The sequence below is a fragment of the Papio anubis genome, chromosome 8 (genome assembly GCF_008728515.1).
Source record: "Papio anubis isolate 15944 chromosome 8, Panubis1.0, whole genome shotgun sequence".
In the NCBI taxonomy this organism is placed as follows: Eukaryota; Metazoa; Chordata; class Mammalia; order Primates; family Cercopithecidae; genus Papio; species Papio anubis.
The window spans coordinates 91736185-91754692 of record NC_044983.1 but is presented as its reverse complement, the minus strand read 5'-3'; the positions used below and the strand labels follow the sequence as shown (position 1 = coordinate 91754692).

Sequence of the window (18508 nt, the reverse complement as noted above, 5' to 3'; positions counted from 1 at the left end):
CACATAACAGATGATTCTATGCTGTCTGGCCTGAATCTGACTAGTAGCCCACATGAATTCTGCCACTAGAACATTTTCTCATCATGCAAGATATGTGTCATATAGAGAACAAACATCTCATCAAGCTTAGAAAAATACTTATGTGTATTATAGTGCCTGCTTATCAGTAAATGTTTATATATATAGCGGAATTTGGTCTGGGTCTTACTTTCAGTGCAACCTACACATACCCCTTGGATGGGTAGCCATAGTAGAGGGGATCTCTAATCCTCATCTTGTTTTAACTAAGGCAGGCCATAGATACCTTTCAAAAAGAACCTAAGAATTATGAGAGCCAACTTGGCTGCAGTCTGTTTTCCACAGCAGGTCTCCTTGGTTTGTTTTTAACAGTGCTAGCCATCCTTTCCCGCCACTCCAGGGAGGAAGTTATCCAAGGTGGGTCAATTCAACTGGGCAGCAGGAAGGAGCAGAATCCCATGGAAAGGTGCCCAAGTTCTACCAGGGAGATAATACCGGTCCTGACAAATCTGCTGGGTAATGCAAGGACAAAAATAAGAAGACTGCTTGGTGACTGGGAGAGCTGAGAGAAAGATGGAAAGGGGTGTGAGGCCCTGGTTAGGATGAGCGGGTCAGGACTGAGGCTGTGACCAGCAGGTGACTGCCACAGCACACCTTCGTCATGATGCCAGAACACAGCATGCTAGCTTCAAGGAGCCACTCCCAGCTGGACACCAGCCAGCTACCCACGGCCAAGCTTATTACCTATTGCTCCTCCAGCACCTCCCAAAATCTGCTCTGCCTCCTGCGTTTACCGTTCAGCTAACAGCATCACCCTCCACATGGGAATCACCCTGGGCACCTCCAATGTCATCTCCCCAATTTTAATCAATCACCAAGTCTAAAAACTTCTATCAACAAAATATCTCTTGACTCCATTATAACTGGCCCACAATCAACTGCCTTGGTTCTGGCTCTATCATCTCTCCTGTGGGCCATTGCCACAGCCCACACTACAAGAGCCTCCTTGCTGGTCTTCATACCTCTATCCCATGTCTCAGCTGCCTGTCTGGGTCTCCCACTCTTCCCTGGATTCAGGGTTGCTCTGGTATTCTAGTAGTGCCTCCACCCCTTGGTTTCTTGTTTTTTGCTTAAGCTGTTTTAGTTTTTAGTCCCTTGTGACCAGAGAATATTTAATTTAATTTAATACAGCACAAATCTTTAATATGATATTATTTCACTGCTAACACAGAATTTCTGGCTTATGGTAAAAGTACAGATTTAAAACCCTGTAGAGACTCCACCATTGTTCCCAGTACATCAAATTCTAGAGCATAGATTATTAGAACTGTTTTGATTGCAATGGAGTTAGAAACCTAATTAGGACTAGCTTGAGTGAAAAGGGGAAGTTGGTTGGTTCACTTAACTGAATTATAGGAAACACAACGGTTGTGCCTCAGGGACTGGCATCAAAGACTCAAATATCACTGGAATTCTTCCTCCGTGTGTTGTCAATGTTGTCTTCTCCATGCACTTGGATCACAACCTGTAGCAACTTGGGCCTCACATATGCTAAGTTGCACCCACCTTTTTAAGTTCCAATATGAAAAATCCCAGGGAGGGCCTCCTGTTGGTCTGGTTGGTATAATGGACCTCTAGTCTAAGGAATATGCCTTGGATGGGGTCACCAAGATTGACTCTATATGCCCCTGGACAGGGGCCAGATCATGATACATCACTAATATTAATGACAATGGAGCACTTGGATAACCCACCCAAGTTCTGGCCATGAAAACATAGCCAAATAATTTTCTCCCTGGTCAGCTAATCCCTAGCAATATGACATAGAAGTTAAGCCCTTAGGCTCTGGAGTTAGAGGTGTGTGCATTCAAATCCCAGCTCTCCCAACTATTAGTTGTGTGACCTTGGACAGTGTGCATAGCCCCAGTGAGCCTCAGTTTCCTGATCTGTAAAATGGGGAGGGAAGTATAATGACATTGTGTGAAAATTTAAGGAGGCAGGGCATTGAGAGCACTTAGAACACAGCCTGGCTCTTGGTGTGCGCTTGTCAGCTCTTCCTGCTCCCAGCAGCCTTGGCATGAGTGGGCAGCCTTCAGAAGGCAGCAGGGCCTCAGGCTACTGCCTGCTGCCAGCAGAATGAGATCAGGGTTAATCAGAGGAACAGACTGACCTGATTCCCAGCACTCCAGTGAAGTGACCCATCTGACACCTTGGAGAAGACAGTGCCAGGAAGAGGAGTTGCTTGGCACATGACATTCTCCATAAGGAAAGGCTGAGGGGTCTTTTCAGAGTACCTTTGTCTCCCTGCCAGAGGAGAACAACATCTGGGAGGAAGTATTTCTTCAGCTTCACGGTTGTAATGCCGCCAGCCTTGCGGGTCATAGCCTGGAATCATCTCTTTATTAAATAATAATTAAGAGGCCCCTGTAAAGGGAATCTGGGTCTAATTACCTGACTCATTAAGCTACCCCATTGAAACTGGGAGGTTGTTTTGCTCCTGTGGCCCCACTCTAAAGCAGTTTTCACATTTCTGGAAGCAGCAAGTGGAGTATCACTTTTGTGGGGGGCTCAAACTCAAGGTCCTGTGTTTAAGTATACACGTCACTCAAGAAGGCTCCTACCAAGCATTCAGCTCAAAGGGTGAGTCCTCCCCTTTCCCGTACTGCAAGATCTAAATTGGTCTTGGAACGGAGAACACAAGGAAGGGCCGAGGGACCAGCTGGGCAAGGAATCAGCTCATTAGTAGCCTCTATGGAGGTGTTGAAATTGAGCAAGTTAAAAGCATATTAGTTTAAATGAGACTTTTCACAAATGAGGGGAAGTGTTTAGGTAGGAAGCAAATGTAATCATTTTGTGACGGGGCATAATTTGATAATTAATGGGGAAGTTGTCAGTATAATCTTGAGGGAGCCTCAGGAAATGAAGAAATCTGTCTTTATTAAGGGAAACTCAGGAGAAAAAGTTATTGGAATGCAAGCAATTCACCAGCAAGGTCCTGGTAGCAAGTCCTTATTAGATGTGTGTGTCGGGATCGTCTTTCTGCCACATGTATATGTTTTGTCTTGATTCACCAGGCCCACTACCTCTCCTAATGGGAATGTAGAGAATAGAGAACACTGAAGGCGGTTGTGAAGCAAACCCAGGCTTCTTTCTTCTTTGCAGATGGGCTGGCCAGCGTCTGCTGTGCTCAGCAGGAAGCAGGGAGAGACAAGTCTCACTGGCTCCCTGGGGGCCAGCCAGATTTTGACGCCCTAAAACCTGTGCAGCCAGGGTTCAGTTTCCCAGAGGGATGCCAGGAGTACGCTTTCATGTGCGAGCCCATGGAAGAGCAAGCCCATGGAAGCACACTGCTAGTATCCCACTGGGAAAAGAGGACTCCCACTTGGCCAGAACAGGAGTCCCAGAGAAAAGCCCCACGAGGGTGCCTACGCACAGTGATTAAGGCACGGGCTCTGGAGCCAGAATGCCTGGCCTCAGCTCTCCACTTGGCCACAGTTTCTCTTGACATTAAGTGTGCTATTCAAGGTCTCTGTGCTTCAATTTCCTGGTGCCTACCTCATAGGGCCAAGGATGGGAAGAGTGATTCTATGTAAAGGACCCACAGCAATGCCTGGTGCTGAAGGTCTGCTCAACAAGTGTCGTTAGCATTTGCTGTAACTACTAGCCATGTGTGGCATCTGAGCACTGGAAATGCAGCCGGCTTGGTTGATATGTGCTGTAGGTGTAAAATGCACACAGAATTCAGACTTTGTGCAAGAAAGAGAATATAAAATATCCCATTGGTAATTTTTATATTGATTGCATATTGAAATGATAGTATTTTTAATATTTTGAGTTAAATAAATACATGTTATCAAAATTAGTATTGCCTACTCTTATTAATTTTCTTATTATAGTAAAAAACACATAACATAAAATTTACACTCTCAACCACTTTTAAGTGTACAGTTCGGTAGTGTTAAGTGTACTCACATTGTGGTGAAACAGATCTCCAGAACTTCTTCATCTTGCAACTCTCAAACTCTATACCCATTAAAAAACTCCCCATATGCCTCTCTCTTCAGCTCTGGCAACCAACCAGTTCTTGTTTCTATGAATTTATATATTTTAGATACCTCATATAAGTGGAATCATACAGTATTTGACTTTTTGTGACTGATTTCTTTCACTTAGCATAATGTCCGCAAGCTTCAGCCATGTCAAATCATGTGACAGGATTTACTTCCTTTTTAAGGTTGAATAATACTTCGTCCTTTTATTTTTTTAAGGTGGCTATTAGCAAATGTAAAATGTATTTGTGGTTCCTATTCTATTTCTCCTGGATAGTGCTAGTTTAGAACTAGCGGTTCTCAACCTCATCAGTTCCAACCCCTCCTTATCACAATGAATTTGTAACACTCTCTTCACTCTCCTGACATAAACTGTATAGATGAAATAACTGATATGCACACATAATTTTTTAAAAAAATATAATGACCTAACTGTAAGTATAAAGAATAAATAAAAGGAAAGAAATCTATAGAGAAAAATATATATTTTAATTTATTGTTAGACAAGAGCACTTAATACAAAATAATCAGACGCTTCAATGAATATGTAAAATCACCACTAATGAGATAAGTGTCAATGCAGAGTAGTCACTCAAATTTTAGAAGTGATGTTGCCAGCAGAAACGTGATTTCCTGAAATGAAACAGTTCAGTCAAATTCCAACAAAACAAAGTACAATATTCTCTCTATTTATATGGTTACACTCTTACAAAAATACATATAAATTTAAATGAAGCAAAATATATAGGTATATATGGAAACTGTAATTAGGTTCTGGGCTCAGAGACTTCAAAATAGATTTTTCACCTAAATGAATGCCCAATGAGATAACTACAAATCCAGAGGACCCCAGATAAATTTTTCACTTTGCAGAGTTGCCCTCTGCATTGCAGAACATCTTGTTTCCCCGTGTCCCTGTGTATCTATCGAAGGCCTATACCACCCTTCCACCACTGGGACAATCAAAAGCATCCCCTCTACTTTCCAGTGCTCTCCCATGGAGGCAGCAGAGCCTCCACTGAGAAGCAGCGATACTGAATTGTGAGAAACACAGTGTAGTGATCCCAAAGGTCCACTGTTCAGGAGCTGCTCGGCTTTTCTACCTGGTGGTCCCATCCATCCACAGTTCCCACCACGGCTTTCAGTAACTCAGTGTGAGGCAAGTCCTCTGGTCCAGCACTAACCATTCTCCATCACAGACCAGAAGCCTGGATGCTGAAGTTTCTCCAGAACTTCAAACACGACAGACTCAGCCTTTTTCCCCTTAAACCCATGCCTTTCTTTGACATCCAAGTTTCACTGTCACCAGTGTTTTCTCAGGACAAGAAACTTACTCTCCTCTCCCTCCAACCCCACCTCTGACCCTTACATGAGGCAGAATCACCAAAGCCTCTTCTCTCTTTGCTCATGGTTCCATTTCCCCTGCTTCCAGCTTCTCTGTCTCTGCTTCCAGTTTCCCTATCTCTCCCTTGGATCTGCAGGTTTCTCAGTGGCTCCTCATCGCTCTTCCTTACTCTAGTCTGCCACCGCCACTCCATCCTGTTCATCACAGCCCATGAAAACTGGGAAGCATGAGGTCAGCATTCAGTTCTTTGCAATCAGGCCCAATTTTCCTTTATAGTCCTCCAGAAGTCTCCACCAAGGGCTCTTCCCTTTCATCTGAGTGAGACGCAGCATAGCCTAGTGGACAAACGCAGGCTAGGATCAGCAAGAGCTATCCTGTGTTGACCTAGCCCTACACAGTCACGTGCTGCTGAATGATGGGATATGTTCTGAGAAATGTGTCTTTAGGCGATTTTGCCATTGTGCAAAACATCACAGAGTGAATGTACACAAACTTAGGCGGTATAGCCTACTGCACACCCAGGCCATGTGGAATGGCCTATGGCTCCTAGGCTAAAAACCTGTACAACATGTTATCATGCTGAATACTCCAGGCAACTAGAACACAATGGTGTTTGTGTATCTAAGCACATCTACACATGGAAAAGACGCAGTAAAAATATGGGATAAAAATGTTTTAATGGTACATCTGTGTAGGGCAGCTCCAAGATTATTCTTAGGGGACCACCATTGTATATGCGGTCTGTCATTGACTGAAATATGGGTTTCTTTTTTTCTTTTCCTTTTTTTAGAGACAGGTTCTTGCCCTGTCACCGAGGCTGGAGTGGAGTGGTATGATCACAGCTCACTGCAGCCTTGAACTCCTGGTCTCATGCCATCTTCCCACCACAGCCTCCCCAGGTAGCTGGGACTATTAGGCGTGAGCCACCATGCCTGGCTAATTATTTTCTCTGTAGCAATGAGGTCTTGCTATATTGCCCAGGCTGGTCTCAAACTCCTGGGGCCTCAAGTGATCCTCCTGCCTCAGCCTCCCAAAGCTCTGCAGTTACAGGCATGAGCCACTGTGCCCACCCTGAAACATGAGTTCCTATCCAAACTTCACTCCTAATTAGTTGCCTCTGGGTAAATGAGTTAGCCTCTATGTACCTCCTTCTTCCTCTGTGAAACAGGCTTCACCATATGTGCTTTGTGGTGCTGTTATAGATAATTAAGAATGTGCTTGTAAGACGCCAAGGACTAGGCTGGCATGTAGGAGAAACAGCCACTGCTGCATTCCTAGACCATGTTTTCTCTTCTTCAGCATTGTTCCTTCTCTCTACACACTGAGCCAAACATTTGCACAAATTTCACATCATCTCAGTTAGATAGGTACCCCATAACAGATCATAAGGGGAGTTGAAACCTCATTTCACTAGACATGGACTGAGACAAAGAAATATGTGTTTACTAGAAAACAAAGACAGCACTTCTGGTGGGCTGTAAAGTTCCCGAGGGCCATGAGAAGTAGTAACTGACGGGCACTGAGCCGGCAGGTAACTGACTGTACAGCTCTGGTTTTGCTGGGTGGGGTGGATGTGTTTGGGAACTGTAGAGGCGATAGAGACTGTCCACCCTGGCCCTTCAGTCCTGCATGCCCTCTGCACTCAGCCTCAGTCTCTCTAGCAGGTGAAATTCAAGCAAAGATTTTTAACACATCAATTTGAAGGAGTGTCCGACGCATGCCAGCCCTGGGTGCCTAGTGCCTTCTGGATATGGTGCGTCAATGCTCAGGCTGTCATTCACAACTCCAGGGTCCACCTGCTCTGGGAAGCTTTTCCCATTCTGTCACTCCCTGGCCATCCTTCCCTTCTTGGAAGTCCCGAACACTTACCAAGAGCACATCTGGTGATCTTCTCAGTTGGGTTTTTTGTATCTCAGTGAAACAAATGATGAACCTCTCAGGGGCAAGAACAGCATCTTGCACCTCTTCCCATCCCCTATAACCCCAGGTCACAGCTATGCTAGGAGACAGGCAATGAAATGTGACATGAGTGAAGGATAGAGACAAATGTTCACAAATTCAGGAAGAAATTTCAGAGTGTGGGGGATGAAAGAAGTTAACTATGGGCTCACTTTCTCTGAGTTAGCCTGGGCGTGGTCTTGCTTAGAGGACAGGTGAGGTGGCCCAGCTGATGGTTTCATGGCACTTCTCTCATCAGTGGGCTCTGTTCTTTCCATCACACATGCTGGACTCTCAGAAGGATGCATCTCCCTCTGTGCAGATTTTGCCACAAATTACCAGATAGAGATCAATATTAGGTGTGGTCTCTGCCGACTAAAAGTTGAAGACCGTCTCAGAGTGCCTTGAGGAGGTGGACTTGATATCCTAATAGTGCCTACCATCCGTTGAAGGGGGAATTATTTTGGCACAAAAAATTCAAGCATCCAAATGGAGGCCACTCCCCCCACCCCACAAAAAGAAAAAAAGAAAAGAAAAAAAAAAAGACTTGAAAAGAAAAAGAGCTCATTCCCAAAGTTGTTTCTTCCGAAGATAGAACCTACTTGAAACAAAGTTTAACCTTTCTGGGGTTCAAGTTCATTTATTCTTTGCATATACAACTTCAGCAGCTTCTTTATTTCTAAGAACAAAGGCTTGTAAAAAGGAAAAAGTCTCTACGGTCTCCTTGGACATCAAATAGTTCTTCAGAGGAAACGCTTTGATGAGTTAAGTGTAAATGAGTAAGAAACATACGGATTAGATTTCTCATATAATACACACGGATTTAAGAATTAAGGGAAAATCTTTTTGGAAAATGTGGTTTGGATTTGGATTCTGCCTACTCCACAGACACTGATTAAGTTAAAAAAATATGGATTTTCCTTGTGTCTTGCTCTCCATCTTCAACCTCAGGAACTAGCACTCATTCTTTCTCAAGAGTGATGTTGGATAACCAAAGGCCAAGGAGGACTTCTAAATAGGGCACACACAGATGACTAATGTTCAAAAACCAAATAGGTTTTTGCAACAGACTCTCTTCCCAGTAGATTGGGTTTTAAAGCACATTTTAGAAACACCTCTCTATTGGCTACTATGGCTCACTAACCATGAGTAAGCTCTAGCCCTGTGTTTTGGTGAGATAAATACACCACCCTCTGGTAACCAGATTCTGTGGCTGGTAATCCCATTGCAGGAGGCCTCTTGCTACCCTTGAGTAGATGATTTTACCAGCTGTGGCCTTGATGTGACATTACGCATGTGCCACAAGTTGAATCCAATTGAGAATGTTTTCTTTGAGTCAGCACATGCTTTCACACAGTGTCAATCAGAGATTAAATGGGGTTAGAGAGATGAAAGCAGTTGACACAGTACATGGCACATGGAAGGTGCTCACTGCATGGTGGTTCTATTTAAAAAAATTTGAAAATGGACTTTTGTTACCTCTGAGGATCAGAACTGCTCATCTTGCACAGTTTTACTAAGGAGGGTGCTGACTGCAAGGACCAGGCAGCCCTGCTTCCTGGCACCGACCACGCTGGGCAAAATGTCTCTGTCCAGGAAATTGGAAATCAGGTGAGAGATTCTACTTAATGGGCACTGCAGCTGGCTGGAATATAGAGTAAGCCATAGAATGTAGAGCAAGCCACTTTTCTCCTTGGACAGAGAGAGAGCCAGTAGAGAAAGCCCAGCTCAGACAGGAAGAAGGATGAAGCAGAAGCGCAGAGAAAACAGAAATGAGAGGCTGAATCCTCCTCCTCCAAATCCGCACCAGGTCCCCTCGGTGCTGCTGCCATGTATGGGTCTTCTTTCAAAAGCTGCTTTATCAAGACATAATTCATATACTATGCAATTTACCCATATAAAGTGCACAATTCCACACCATATGCAAAAATCAACTCACAATGGATTAAAGACTTAAAGGTAAAACCTGAAGCAATAAAACTCTTAGAGGAAAACAGGGAAATAACTTCTAGCCATTGGACTTGGCAATGATTTCTTCGATATGACACAAAAAACAGGTAACAAAAACAAAAAGAGAAAAGTGGGATTATATCACACTAAAAAGCTTCTGTATAACAGAGGAAACAACAATAAGTGAAAAAGCAAACTACAGAATGCAAGGAAGTACTTGCAAATCGTTTATCTGATAAGAAGTTAATATACAAAATATATAAAGAACTCACATAACTCAATAGCAAAAAAAAAAAAAAAACCCTATTTAAAAATGGGTAAAGGACTTGAATAGATATTTCATGAGAGACGACATACAAATGAACAACAGGTATATGAAAAGGTGCTCAACATCACTAATCATCAGGGAAAGGCAAATCAAAGTCATGAGCTAGCACCTCACATCTGTTAGAATGGCTATTATCAAAAAAGTCCCCAAATATATCAGTGTGTGAGTGTAAAGGTGAGGGTGTGAAGAAAAGGGAACCTTTGTACACTGTTGGTGGAAATGTAAATTGGTGCAAACACTACGGAAAACAGTATGGAAGTTCCTCAAAAAGTTAAAAATAGAGTTACTTTATGATCCAGCAATCTCACTTCTGAGTATACATCCAAAGGAGCTGAAGTCAGGATTCTGAAGAGACATCTGTACTCTCATAATCACTGCAACATTACTCACAATAGCCAAGATATGGAATCAACCTAAGTGTCCATTAATGGATGAATGGATTAAAAAATGTGGTACATACATACAGTAGAATATTATTCAGACTTTAAAAAAGAGGGAAATTCTCTCATTTGCAACGACATAGAAGAACCTGGAGGAAGTTGTGCTAAATGAAATGTCCAGATACAGAAGGACAAAGGGTGCACAATCCCGCTTTTATGACAACTCTATAATAGTCAAACTCATAGAATCAGAGAGTAGTATAGTGGTTATCAGCGGCTGGGTGGGGAAGAATGGGGAGGTATTGTTCAAAGGGTACAAAGTTTCTGATATGCAAGATGCATAAATCTGGAGATCTACTGTACAACATAGAGCCGACAGTTACAATACTGTATTGTATACTTAAAACTTTGCTGAGAAGGTAGATCTCATATTAAGTACTCTTGCCACAGAAGAAACAAATTTAGTTAAAAAAAATAAATATATAAAGGAGGTAGAAGGCAACTTTTGGAGGTGATGGATGAGTTTGTGGCTTTGATTGTGGTGATGGTTTCATGAGTGTATGCTTATCCCCATTAAATATGTACAACTTTTTGTATATCAGTCATACTTCAATACAGTGGTTTAAAAAATAAGGTATACAATTCAATGGTTTTTAGTATATTCACAGGTATGTGTAACCATCACCACAGTCAATTTTAGAACATTTTTATCAGTTCAGAAAGGAACTCTTGTACTTTTTAGCTATCACTCTACCTCCATTGCCCCATCCCTGTAGTCCTAGTCAACCACTAATCTACACTTTTTTTTTTTTTTTTGAGATAGGGTCTTGCTCTGTCACCCAGGCAGGAGTGTAGGAGGGCAATCATGACTCACTGCAACCTCAATCTCCTAGGCTCCAGCCATCCTCCTGCCTCAGTCTCCCCAGTGGCTGAGACCTCAGGTGCATGCCACTATGCCGGGCTAATTTTTTTGTTGTTGTTAATTTTTTTTTTAAGAGACGGGCTCTTGCTATGTTGCCCAGGCTGGTGGTGAACTTCTGAGCTCAAGCAATCTTCCTGCCTCCATCTCCCATTCGTGCTGCCCACCACTAATCCACTTACTGTCTCTACAGGTTTTCCTCCTCTGGAGTTTCATATGAATGCCAACATATAACATGTGGCCTTTGGAACTGACTTCTTTCATGTGTCATAGTGTTTTTAAGGTTCATCCACATTGTGGCATGTCAGTACCTTATTCCTTTTTATGGACAAACAGTATTCAATTGTATGGATACACTACCATTTGTGTATATTTACCTATTCATGAATTGATGGACACTTGGGTTGCCTCCACCTTTTGGCTGCTGTGAATAATGCCACTGAGGTTAACAATAATGAGCCTTGAGGATGTTATGATGAGAAAAATAAGTTAGTCACGTAAAAAAGATAAAGTATGATTCTACTTATACGAGGTATCTAAAGTGGTTAAATTCATAGAAACAGAAAATAGAATGACAGTTGCTGGGAACGAGGCGGGGTGGCAAGTGGGGAGTTGTTTAATGGGGAAGAGTTTAGTTTCACAAGTTTTTGTTTTGTTTTGTTTTGTTTTTGTTTGTTTGTTTGTTTTTTGAGCTGGAGTCTCACTCTGTCGCCAAGGCTGGAGTGCAGTGGCATCGTGTCGGCTCACTGCAACCTCCGTCTCTTGGGTTCAAGCAATTCTCCTGCCTCAGCCTCCCGACTAGCTGAGATTACAGGCGCCCACCACCACCCCTGGAGAGTTTTTAAAAATATTTTTAGTAGAGATGGGGTTTCACCATGTTGGCTGAGCTGGTCTTGAACTACTGACCTCAGGTGATCCACCCACCTCGGCCTCCCAAAGTGCTGGGATTACAGGTGTGAGCCACCGTTCCCAGCCTAGTTTCACAAGTTCTGAAGCTCTGTTGCACAACAATATGAATATATTTAACACTACTGAACTGTATACATAAAAATAATTAAGACAGTAAAATTTACGTTACGTGTTTTTTGCCACAATTACAAACTTTACAAAGCATCTGTGCTTTATTCTCCCCTCCTTTCTTGTAGACTATTTTGCAGTTCAGGCCATGGTGCATGCTGGGCTAGGCCTAACCAAGGTCAGGACCTATCTGGAGGGGTTCACAGGGCCCCCAAGGGGATGCTCATTTGAACACTTCCCCTGTTCTGCAGAGCACAACAAGAGGGTGAGGGCAGGGCCAGTTCTCCAGTGGCCGCAGCTGGAGGCCCACTTGGTAGCCAGCAGGGACATATTGCACGCCAGGTACTCCCCATGAGGATGCTTCAGACCAGCTGGGGCCTTGGCATAGATTTTCTGGCTAGGCTAAAGTCATGCCCACTTCAGTCACTCCATTTTTGCTCATTTCCAGTTGATTCCTCTTTGTGCCAATCATATATGCTGCTAGGAAGGGGAGAATAGACTTAAGTAGGCTTTGGGGTATAACCAAGAACATTGTTTAGGAGAAAATATTTTGAAACAAGTAGGTGCGGGAAGAACCAATTTGTTCCTAAGCCTCTTACTGTGTAGTCAGAAAACCCCTATATAAGTATTAAATAGATTTACTTTCACTCTGATAGCAACTACAAAAATAATTCTATCTGCCATCCATTGTATACTTACTATTTTTCCAAGGACTTAAAACAATTCTATTTCATTTCATCTGATAAAGCTAATATTACTACTCCATTTCACAGATGAGGACATGGAGGCCCAGAGAGAAACTTGCCCAAGAAGTAGAGCCAAGATTTGAATACATGCCTGTGTGAGTCCAAAGGAGTCCTGTATGAATTCAAATATATGCCTGTATGAGTAATTATGAGTAATGACTCATAGTCGTTACTGTACACAGACCTCTCTTATTAGTCTGTCAACATTTACAAAGTGCCCACTGTGGACAAGCTCCTGAAGTAGGCTGTAATGGGAACACCAATAGAGGAGAGAGAAAAACCCATACATGGGGAATGGCAAAGGAATAACTTTAAGTAAGTGCGTATAAGTATCACTGTACTATATATGAATGGGAAGGGTGAATATATAAGTTGACTACATACAGAAGAGAACAATAAACAGTCTAGCTGTGTCTTTGAATCATAGGATTTTAGCGTTGAAAGGGATCGATCCGAGCCCCTGGGGCGAGGTAGGGGAAGCTGCTGGCTGCCGTTTTCGCGGTTTTCTCCCAGTGTCCAGTAGAAATGGCGGCGGCGCAAAGTATGGCTGGGCCAACCCAGGGTCCCCCAGGACCCTCCGCTCTGCGCGACAAGGGGCCTGCGCTCGCCAAGGCCGAGGGGCAGGAGTGAACGTGGCCCCCGTGGGTCTGCGGCCCCGATAGGCTAGCCAATTGTATAGAATTTAAATCATCTCTCAGATGTATACAGTAGAACTCAAGAAGACAGACTACCAAGGGTCATCTGAAGTCGTGATTGTCCTGGGTCACTAATAATAGCAGGACAAAGTTAGAGATCGCTACTCAAGCATAAGCCCCAGTCTTCATAAGACTGCAGAGAGGATGTTTGATATAAAGCCTTGGGCTGAGTATGTTGTGGAATGGGCTGCAAAGGACCCATATGGCTTCCTTACAGCGGTTATTTTGGCCCTTACTCCACTGTTCCTAGCAAGTGCTGTACTGTCTTGGAAATTGGCCAAGGTGATTGAGGCCAGCGAGAAGGAGCAAAAGAAGAAACAAAATGCCAAGAAAACACTGCAAAAGCTAAACGACTAAAAAAGGATTGAAGGACTGAACAGGCTCTGCAACCAGAGGAAAATCATTTGGAAATTTATGCAGCTTTGGAAGAACCCACTAAAGTTTCTTCTTTGGATTTCTTGACAGTATTATTTAGTAAATGAAATCTGACCAAATGGAAGAATCATGTTTGCTCTGACCTCAATACTATAGTAACTTTTAGGCTTGGGTGTAGAAGCTTATAGGTTTCTATTGACAGTTATTATAAATTATCATTCACTGTGGTACAAATTCTTTATAACTGACTTAGTCATTTGCTGCTTAGCAGTTTATGTACTGAAATGAAAACATCCTGTGGGAAAAGTGACTTTAGATTATGAACTCAATTCAAATGAACTCTATTTAAAATGGAGTCCTATTTTGGAGAAAGGAAATTAAGAATGTAAAAGTTAGAACTGTATTGTTTGAGGTAAAAAGTGTGCTTTGGCTTAAAAGAGATACAATGTATTAATTATGTCTTTTATTATTATTGCTTATTTCTTAGAATCATTTCTGACTTTCTCAAAACAAAATAATATTAATCAATGAATACTTCTATTTGCTGCATTTTTCTTATAACCTTTGAGACAATGGTAATTATCAAGTCATTTTGCATTTTTTAAAACACTTTTATAAAGAATTCTCTTATCTCAATTATGTAGAATACCACCTACTGGATAGAACAATTTTTGTACTCACAAACACTGCCATTTTCTTAGAGACGGCTTGCTGAGAGGAGTAACACTATGGTCTAAAGCTTGCAGTAAAAATGCTAAACACTGTAGTACTTTGGAACTGGTTTATTCTTGTGCTAAGCAGAACTATAAAATAGTTAAAATGTCTTACCAAGTAATTTGCCGATTATATAGACACCACTTTTGTTTTTTATTTCATTCTTTAACTCATGTGGTAGTAATATTTAATACTTTCTGATCCAATAGTTTCAAAGTAAAACTTTAAATTTCACATTTCTTTTAAAGAACTCGTAAAGCGTAACAGTGACGTCATACTTCATAAGTGGTAAAGAAAGGTGTAAAATTGGGAAACATGTTGTTGGGCATACTAGTAATTGGGTGAAAAGGATAAATTATCTCAAAATGAGAGTGTGCTGTAATTGGAAGGAAGGAGCTAAAGGATGTTTCTTTCAGTTAAGTAGTATAACTGGAAGGTTTTACTATTAAACATGGCTTTTATAAAAAAAGAAAAGAAAAGAAAGGGATCTGGGGGGGTCATCTAATCCCACCTCTCACCCCAAACAGAGATCTCTTCTACAAGTATCTGTGGAAGTTCCAGTGTCAACCTAAAGGCAGTGAGCCAGTTCTTTTGTTTTCCAGGTTTTTGGTTATTATAAAGTTCCTGCTTTTCATCATCAAATCTGTCTCCCTTTGGGGAATTCTCCTATTGGTCCCAATTTTCCCCACATATCTATAGCAAATAGTCGCCCTTCTCATTGCCGTGACTGCCGTTCTTCACATGGATAAAGGGAAGACAAGCATGTGTTGACCACTTACTCTGCTCCAAACACATTCCAATAGTCCCACTCAATAGGGATGACAGTTTCTCATCTAAGGACTTCGAAGAGTCATTAGAGACATTAAGATTCATTAGAGATATTAAGAAACTTGTCTAAGGTCACACCGTTGGAAGTACTGGAGCAGAGATTTGAACACAAACTCACCGCTTTTCTACTACACTATACTGCCTTTCAAAACCAGCTGTCATCACCATGCCTCTCATCTTCTCTTATAGACCATCTAGACCTGGTTTCTCCAGACTTTCCTTCTCAGGGGACAAGTTCTTTAGACCTCTCCTGATGTTGGTTTTTCTCTGAATAGGCTCCGGTTTGTCAATGTCTCTCTCGAAATGCACTGTAAGATCAGAGTTCAATACCCAGTGTGGCCAGACCATCCTGCCTGTCTTGCCTGCCCTGCATGCCATTTGCATGCCCAGGATGGCTTCACTGACTTAAGAAGCGTAGTAGACCTGTCACACGTTTGGGTTGGGCTGATCCTGATGTAGCTGCAACCTGGGTTTTTTTCATATGAGCTAGTTTCAAGTCACATTTCATCCATCCTTTACTTAAACCATTGCTTCTAATAAGCTTCATTGGGATCCTGTTGGATTCATTTATTGGTTTTGAGAGAGTATTTCAATTTGTTATACAGCATATTAGCTGCTTCTCTGTCTTTAGGCTATCTGAACATTTTAAAAGCTGGTCTTCAATGTTGTGATACAAGTCACTGATAAGGATGTTGAACATGCCAGGACCAAGAGCAGAGCCTTGAGACATCCATTGGAGACCTCCAACAGGGTGGCAATTCATCGATTAATTAAAGCTCTTTCAGTACAGTTGTCTACACAGCTGTGATTACAGTGAGCTATTTTTAACTCCAAATTTCATTTCTCTACCTCTTCACAGTTTATGTAATAGAAAGCTTTGCAAAACACCTGCTGGAATTAATCCAAAACATCCTTTTTTCCAAGTGTTTTCTGTAGAATGCTTGATCAGTGAGATGGTATTAAATAGGTTTTCTGGTGCAGGACTTCTCAGAACCTTTAATGTGCTAATGTGTCCTGTGAATCTTCAACAGAAACTATAATAGCACACTGCGTTTCCCAAAGTTGAGGTGGGTCCTTTATTTTATTTTATTTTTGCTTAGGTGGGTTATGTACTCTGCTATTTGCTCATTTGTAGTATTCCCTTGATCTCCCAATCTGATAACTGTGTGTAAAAGCAATACAACATTAGCTCTGCATGGTTTGTTCTCAGTAAACCTCTGCTAATGCCCAGTGATCAATGCTTGCTTCTATAAAGATGGTCACAGACCACCCTTTAATAATCTGCTCTAGAATTTTACTGTGGATTAAGATCAAGCTTGTTGACCTGCAGTTTTCAAAATCTATTTTTTCTCTTCTCTCTCCTGATACAATACTTTCTTGTTTCTCAGGGGTTAACCTACCACAACTATGAACTTCAGCACCATATTTACTGCAACAGAAGTATATTTACTGCATCTCACATGGTCAGCTGCTATTGTGGGCTTCAGTTCTCTTCTATCTGTGTCTGCACTGCCTTTTCTAGTTTGAATGGGATTCTCTTGATGGAGAACATATAAACGAAATCTAAACAACTCAGGTTCATGGTCAAGGCAGATTCCTGACTGATGCTCCCTCAGATTTTCATGTTACTCACAAAAGGAGGTAAATGCCATGGGAGTAACGAGCTAGCCTGTGTGTCTTGCTACAGAACTGTTCTGATTGAGAATTAAAGGGTGAAGATGAGCTTCCTAGTGGCAGAGTAGGTGATGAAAAGGACCTTTTTCATCTTTTTCAGTGATGAAAAAGACCTGATGAATATTCAAGCAATGGAAACAGTCCAGAATGGCTGGGGACAGAGATGAGGGGAGAAAGTGACTAGGGGCATGAGGGAGGGCTAGAGCGTGGCTTATGAGCCCTGATAAAGGGAAAATAGAAATCACAGAAGAACTGCAGCAGCGAGAGAGACACAATCAGATTGAACTCTATTCCCAAGGAGTGAACACCCATTCTTTTGTCTCCTACTCTTGTTCTATACGTGGAGTTTGTAAGCTGTGCCCATTTCCTTTTAAATAATAGTCCTTTGCTTTTTCTAAACACCTCAAATCACCCCAGGGTTGGCCACTCCTGATACTCTACTTTTGCGGGGGGTTTTTTGCCACTCTTGATAAGCATCCTTGGCTGGCTGCATCCTATTTTTGTATATACATGCCCTTTAAAGTTCTGAACTGTTGGTCAGTGATAGAAGTCTTCAGAGAGTGGAGCTGGCTTCTGAAGATGAGAAATGTGGTGTTAGGGAAGAGGAAAAGAAGTTTGGTGGAAAGGACATATTCCCTAAGTGTATGAAGCCCCAAGGCTGCACAAGCAACGTGTGGTTCACCTTTAGTGGCTCATGGGTGGACGTGGTGTACAAGGGCAAGAAGCTGGGAGTAGGAATCTGAAGGTGGCCTGAACCCTGGCTCTGCTATTACCAGCTGTGTGGCCCTGGCCAAGTCATTGCACTACTCTGGGCCTCAGTGTCTTGACCTATGCAATGTAAGGGGTTCAACCAAGGCTTGGCCCTGAGCCCCTCCTTCAAACTTCTTCGTTGCTCCTTGTCTCCCCTGTCTGCATATGTATGTGTTAGCATGTGATAGTTATCTCGAGCAGGGTGTTCTGCCATCCAGGCCACAGCCTCCTTCTTGAACTGTCTGCCAGTAAGAAGTTGGACTGCAGATACAGCATCTGGGAGCAACTCTCCTTGGATAGGAAAGAAGGTGAAAATGTGCTATTCTGTTTTATTTCCCCAGTCATCTTTTAATGTAGCCCAGACTCTGGCTTCCATCAGCAGAAGAGATCAGTAGGTGGATTATGGGATTGTAATCTTACAGAACGACGAGTCCACCTCTCCCTGTGGCCAAGTGAATGATTCACGTTTGGCTCAGTTAACGCTAGGGAGAAGTCAGATTAACACAGTCACTTGCTTGGAAATGGAGGTTGTTGCACATGGGGCTGGCTTTCTTGAGAGCACACATTTTCAAAAAAACACAAATATGTTTTGTTCAGGGATAAAATGTTCTCAGGGGTCCATCATTGCCTGTCTGGAAAGCTTGCAGTAAGCGGATGCAGGAGGGGAGATCATTTAATAGTTCCCCAACCTAAACTCACCACGACAGGATAGAGTTAGAAGGATGAAAGATAATTAGTTCAGTTTGGGGAGAACCACCAATGGAAGTGCCTTTTCTTTAGGA

At 42.4% G+C, this 18508-nt stretch overlaps 1 protein-coding gene across 1 annotated transcript; it reads left to right on the top strand.

Moving 5' to 3' along the window:
- The first annotated feature begins 13139 nt into the window (after positions 1-13139).
- Positions 13140-14348, top strand: LOC108587303 (small integral membrane protein 15-like). Its single transcript, XM_031669680.1, has one exon. The coding sequence runs from the start codon at positions 13530-13532 to the stop codon at positions 13740-13742; it is 213 nt and encodes a 70-aa protein (XP_031525540.1). The 5' UTR covers positions 13140-13529; the 3' UTR covers positions 13743-14348.
- The last annotated feature ends 4160 nt before the right edge of the window (positions 14349-18508 follow it).